The sequence below is a fragment of the Pediculus humanus genome, genomic scaffold, assembly GCF_000006295.1.
Source record: "Pediculus humanus corporis 1103172108198 genomic scaffold, whole genome shotgun sequence".
In the NCBI taxonomy this organism is placed as follows: domain Eukaryota; kingdom Metazoa; phylum Arthropoda; class Insecta; order Psocodea; family Pediculidae; genus Pediculus; species Pediculus humanus.
The window spans coordinates 1-6531 of NW_002987768.1; the positions used below are offsets into that span (position 1 = coordinate 1).

Consider the following 6531-nt stretch of genomic DNA (forward strand, 5'->3'; position numbering starts at 1 on the left):
TTTAAAGAAAAAAAGGGATTAAAAAAAAAAAATCAATAATAAAACGAACCCCCCCCCCTCGTCACAATGTCCATTTGTGTCGTTCCCATTTTCTAATATAATTAAAAATGGTGGATTTTTTTTTTGAAAAGAAACCCTAATAATTTATTTATTCAAAAAAAGGGGTAGGGGGTTTTTTTTTTTTTTTTTTTTTTTTTTTCATTACGTGTTTGTTATCCTGTTTGTTACATTTATTTACTTTTTTTTTTTTTAATGCTTATAAAAACGGTCTAAAAAAAAAAAAAAAAAAAAAAATTAGTTACTCTAAATAATTTTAATTGGTAAAAATTATTAAATTTTGATTGAGAAGAGTCGAGGGTCTCGTTCGCGATCGATGATTTTTTCACCCTTTTATTTTTTCCCCCCCCCCTCCCCCCTCTTTTGCTGCTAACGTTTGTTTGTCTCTCTTTATATATTTGCAATCCTGCTTTTTTTTTTTTGTGACTTCCTGTTTGAAATATTGATTTTCTTTGCCGTCAAAAAGATCCCAGTTTAATCTTAAACTCGAACCGAGAATGTTCTCTGGCGCGATTATAAATATATATTAATTTGATAGAATTTAATTTTTAGATAATTTTATTAATAATAATAATAATAATTAGTTTTATATTGTATATAATAATACAATTAAATATATTAGTTGTTCAATGAAAAATTTTCCTTTAAGAAAAGAGTTTTTTATTAATTACAGAATAAGAAGAGACTTACAGAATAAGAAGAGACAGCGGTGAAAAAAATGTCGACGGTTTATATCTTCGAGCGTCTAGAAAACATTCCGTGAAGCAAACGTTACTCGTTATAGGAACAGACTATAAAAGTAATGGAAATAATAAATTGTCCGTTTGTAAAGGAGACGTTGTATCACTGATAAGTTCTCAGCTAAAAGACTGGTTTTGGGTTCGCGACAGAAACGGAAAAGAAGGATTCATTCCGGCTGTTGTCGCTGGACACGGATTTCTTTGAATTAACAAAAAAATTATTATTATTATTATTATTATTATTATAGACCGAAGTCGTTACCCATTTTAATATTATTAAATTAATATTTTTATTAATAATTAAAAAAAAAATGTCATACTTTTTTTAACGAATGTAAAATTATATTTTATAAAATTCGTCAAAGTTTGAGAATCAAAGTTGTTTTTAAAATTTTTGTTTAAATCTTATTGAAAACAATTTATTGCTTTTTATTGTAATAATAAATTACTTTACCTAAGATCTACAGGACAAAACTTGATCTTTGTAATGAAAATTAGTGCAAAAATCTATATCGGCAGATGAACCGGCAAAAATCATTAAATTATGAGGATTTTTTTGTAATATAAGAGAATAAATAATTGATGAAGAACTCGGAATGGAACATATTGTTTCTCCTTGAAGAGTAAATTGACTCAATTTATCCCCCGTACCAACAATCATTTTTTCTTCATGAAGTTTACAAACGTGAATTTCTTTATTGATAACATCAAACGATGTTGTTAATTGCATGGCTCCAATATGCCACAAACCAGGTTTAGGACCTCCTGCACATACCTAAAACAATGTTACATGTTATTCCAATAACTATTATTTATTTCTCTTCAATTATAATAAACTTAAAAATCACTAAATCTTTCATTTTGTATTTTTTAAATAATGGAAAGAATACTTACTAGCCAGTCTTTGTCAACTGTAACACAACCAATCCATTTTCCCAAATGAGGCCTTTGAAGAGAATTTTCTTTGTGTGGTTCGATATTTGCAACAGCTTTCGATGTGAGACAATCCCAAATGTAAACCAAACCATCTTCTCCAGCTGATGCTATTTTTTTATTGTCCCTGAACATAAAATAAATTTAGTGAGACAAAATTTGTGCACAGGGTAAAAATAACAATTATTTAATGTAAATATTGATTCACACAAAATAATATCCCAAAAAAATTACATGTATGCAATATCGTGAATATAATTGGAATGTCCAGTTAAACTTTGTATTAGTTTTCCATATTCTAAATTATAAACATGTATATTGTTATCCCCACATCCCGAATAAAGCTTTCCTTGTTCACCTATGGCAAGTGCATTAACTTCAACAACTTCTATTCCATGTTTTGACTGAGGTAAATTTATACACCAAGCTACTTTTGGAACTTTTCCATTAATTATGTATTTCCATTCGAATCCAATTATTTTACCGTAGGAACCAACAATGAGAAATTTGTCAGTACTGTTCATTGAACAAATTTGACCATCTTTATCAGCTGTAAATTTCATACATGATTTTTGTTTTAAATCCTTAATTTCATGGTCGGGATTAAGAATTTTTGCAATACTAAAAAAATTAGATAAATCTACTTTTTAAAAATTTAAAATTTATTACCAAGCAAGTAAACTACTCAAAATTATACTTACTCAAATACAAATACTTCACCGTAACAAGTACCGGCCAGCAAAAAATTTCCACATGGTGAAAAAATTTGAGAAAGTACAGTTGTGTAGTAGGCTTTTACAGCTTCATTAACGGCTTTATTAACTGAATTCATTGAAGTTTTTTTTATTTTTTTTATAAACTCAAAAATACCGGTTAAAATAAATGTAAACAGTAAATGTAAAAAGAATTAAAAAGGGCCCCGAAAAATTTTTTTTTTTTCAATGGTTGTCTTCACTGCTCTATAGGAAATCAATAAATTGTAAAAAAAGGCAAGTATTAGCCAAACAACAAAGTTTTTTAATTACGGTTGTGTCGTTTTTTAACATAATAATTATTGTTTTCCTTTATTTAATTGAAAATAATGTAAAGTTTAAATTATTTAATTTTTAAACTGTAAAAGGTGTTAATTTTAGGAATTTTAAGACATTTTTTTTCATTTCAGTGCAATGTATAATGGAATTGGTCTTCAAACACCCCGGGGTTCGGGTACAAACGGTTACGTACAAAGAAATTGGGCTTTTGTACGTAAAACAAAAGATAAGGTACATTACAAAACGGATGAGGAGTTGGAGAAATTAGAAGCAAATTCAAATAAACAACCAAACCGGGAAATATTAGATCATGAGCGCAAACGCAAAATGGAAGTTAAATGTATGGAATTAGAGGAGGTTTTAGAAGATCAAGGGTGCGTTTAAAAAAAAAAAAAAAAAAAAAAATTTAAATGTGTTTTTGGTAATTTTATATATTAAAATAATCGTATTTTTCAGGTACTCAAAAGAAGAAATAGAAAACAAAGTGACCTTGTATAGAAATATGCTAATAACCTCAAATTCTGGAAAAAAATCAGAAACACCCAAAGACGAATTCGGAAGGGTAGCGTAAGTTATTAATTTTTTTTTTCTGTGTGTGTAATACAAAACTTTATTACTATTCTTACTCATATTTGATAAGGTTTTTATTTACCATTTAGTGTTATAAACCCATCATGCAATATTTCTTTGCCTGTTATTATTTTTCATACATTTACATAACATTCTATGTTTCTACATTGAGATATCCCAAGTTTTTTTATGTTTTTTTGTTTAAAATGCTTATTAATAGCACTCATATGTTATAATCTCTAATTTAAATGTGAATCTAAATGCTTTAAATGCTTGTGAGAAATTGCTTACACAGTAAGTTACATAAAATTCTTTGCTTTCTAAATCTGAACATCGAAATACATTTTTTTTATTTTTTATATAAACTATTTTCTTATTTTAAAAATGCTTTGTAGATAATTATTATTGTTTTATTTATTTTCATTGATTAATTTTTATCAAACTTTTGAAATTCTATTTTTATGCATGTCAAAATTAAAATAGTTTATTTTACCCAAACAACTTCATATTAGGTTAATTAAAACTAAAAATCGTTTTTGTCAAACGTTAGAAAACATAAAATGCTAAAAATCTAAATTAGTTTTCTCAGTTTATTGTTTTATAAATTTTTAAATTTAAAATTAAGTTAGGTGGGTTATTAAATTTTTTATTTATTTACTTTTATGTTAGGTTTTTATCATAAAAAAAACCCCACTTACTCTACAAATACTTAACCCATTGTTCATTTTACTTATTTTGAATTTTAAAACGATCAAAACTTTTATATTTTTCTCGTAGAGTTTTTTAAAAAAATCTTTAGATATTTTATTCATGTATTTTATTAAAAAAAAAATTTTTTGAATCAATGTTTAATTCAAGTTCTAACTTCTGTTAGAAGTTGGTCTTAGCAAAAAAAAAAAATTTGAATTTCACAGATTGAATGCTGATTGATTTAGGTTTCTGTAATATGGAGAAGTATTAGAATGTCATACATATAAATATACCAAGAGTGACTCTTAATTTTAAACTATATTTTAATGATTTCTCTAGAATATATAAACAAAGGTTTTGATTTAAATTTTTTTTTTTTTTTTTCATAAACGTAAAATTGACGGGATAATTACAATTAATAGTCTGACACGTAAAAAAAGTGTCAAACTGTTAACAAGGTCAATTCATATTTTATTGAATGAATAAAAATTATTAACCGATAGTAATTAATTAGGTTTTATATTGATTTTCAATTGGTTACGCGGTATATTTTAAAGAAAAAAAGGGATTTAAAAAAAAAAAATCAATAATAAAACGAACCCCCCCCCTCGTCACAATGTCCATTTGTGTCGTTCCCATTTTCTAATATAATTAAAAATGGTGGATTTTTTTTTTGAAAAGAAACCCTAATAATTTATTTATTCAAAAAAAGGGCTAGGGTGTTTTTTTTTTTTTTTTTTTTTTTTTTTCATTACGTGTTTGTTATCCTGTTTGTTACATTTATTTACTTTTTTTTTTTTTAAGGCTTAAAAAAACGGTCTAAAAAAAAAAAAAAAAAAAAAAATTAGTTACTCTAAATAATTTTAATTGGAAAAAATTATTAAATTTTGATTGAGAAGAGTCGAGGGTCTCGTTCGCGATCGATGATTTTTTCACCCTTTTATTTTTCCCTCCCCCCCTCCCTCCCCCCTCTTTTGCTGCTAACGTTTGTTTGTCTCTCTTTATATATTTGCAATCCTGCTTTTTTTTTTTTTTGTGACTTCCTGTTTGAAATATTGATTTTCTTTGCCGTCAAAAAGATCCCAGTTTAATCTTAAACTCGAACCGAGAATGTTCTCTCGCGCGATTATAAATATATATTAATTTGATAGAATTTAAGTTTTAGATAATTTTATTAATAATAATAATAATAATTAGTTTTTTAACGATATACATAAGAGTTTTTTTTATTTATTTTTGTATGCGAGTGAGGAAAATGTCTTTGAATTTTATAAATATACATTTTCATCAAAGCGCAGGTCAGTTTTCATACCGTTTTTCATACATACTATGCACATTCTATCCGACGCACATCTTTTTTCCTTTTTCCATTTTCCATTTTATTTTTCTTTTTTTTTTCTTTTTTTTCTCCTTTTCTCTCCATCAATAAGTATTATTAAAATGAAAGAAAATAATTTAAAAATGTGAAACCGCGTTTTATAATTTTATTTATGAGAAATCATTTTTATACCGATTGTCTTCCAGTATAGAGTTGAGTAGCCATTATGAATTAGTGAAGTGAAAAGTGATAAAATTTAAATTAAGTCTTCCATTTATTATCAAGTCTTCCATTTTGAGTGCCTCGTATAATAAGCTATTTACCATTATTTTTTTTTTTTTTTTTTTTTTAAAAAAATGTGCCAAAGACAAAATCAAATAGAAAAAAAAAGAGTTTTTAATCGAATTTGCGGGAGCGGTACCTCTGGACAAGGAGGTTTAGAAAATATGTCGTCGCTATGCAATACGAATGAGCAAAGAATGAAAATTCGAAATCGTAAAAAATTTCGAAGGTGGAAAAAAAAATCATTGATGAAAAGAAATGGGAATTTTTTATATTTACAAAATAAAGCTTTAAATCATTTATTGTCCGGGGATCATTGTTTGGGGTGGATGGGACTTGACAGGGCTTTGGCCGAAGCTCAATCAAAAAAAGCCTCCCCTATGGGATTGTGCTGTTGTTCGACGCAGTTTCATTTTAATCAATGCTTACAACTTTTGTTAAATAAGAGTAAATCTACAACAACACAATCTTTGAAATCCGTTGTGAGGTGAGAAAAGGTTGTAGAGGAAAGGATTACATTTTCCCTCTTATTAAAAATTAAAAAAAATTCATTTTTTAATCTTGAGCACACGAGAGAAAATTATAAATTAGAAAAGGTTTACCTTTTTGTGATGGGATTTCCAAGAGTTTTTTTTTTTTTACTTTTTTTTTTCAAGTAAAACATTTGTACAAAAAGAAAAATTTGAAATGGATTTATTTTTATTTTCAGCGTAAGGGAAACTCATCAAATAGCAGAAGCACAACAGGAGAAAAACGCAAAACTTCGGGGAGGCTTTTGGAATTTCGGAATATTTCGTTGAAGGCAGCAGTTTGGATCCGCAAAGAAAAGTTAAAGAAGCTGCGGCCAAGCTGCGGCAGAAGATACTAAAAGCACGGCCACCACTCAAAAATACGAGTTGGTCCGTACTCC

General features: G+C 27.1%; 2 protein-coding genes across 2 annotated transcripts in view; one reads left to right on the top strand and one right to left on the bottom strand.

The window, feature by feature from the left end:
* Positions 1-1251: 1251 nt before the first annotated feature.
* On the bottom strand, positions 1252-2562 carry Phum_PHUM431960 (THO complex, putative; the record flags this gene model as incomplete). Its single annotated transcript, XM_002429347.1, has 4 exons — positions 1252-1572; positions 1692-1857; positions 1965-2351; positions 2432-2562. 4 exons carry the CDS (start codon positions 2560-2562, stop codon positions 1252-1254), a joined length of 1005 nt encoding a protein of 334 aa, XP_002429392.1.
* Positions 2563-2896: 334 nt separating this feature from the next.
* The window catches only part of Phum_PHUM431970 (uncharacterized protein), a gene marked incomplete at both ends in the record, with an annotated part of 10290 nt that continues 6655 nt past the window's right edge, over positions 2897-6531 (top strand). Inside the window, 2 exons of the mRNA XM_002429348.1 lie at positions 2897-3135; positions 3218-3328. Of these exons, the coding sequence (XP_002429393.1) occupies positions 2897-3135; positions 3218-3328 (350 nt within the window). The remainder of the gene's footprint in view (positions 3136-3217; positions 3329-6531) is intronic.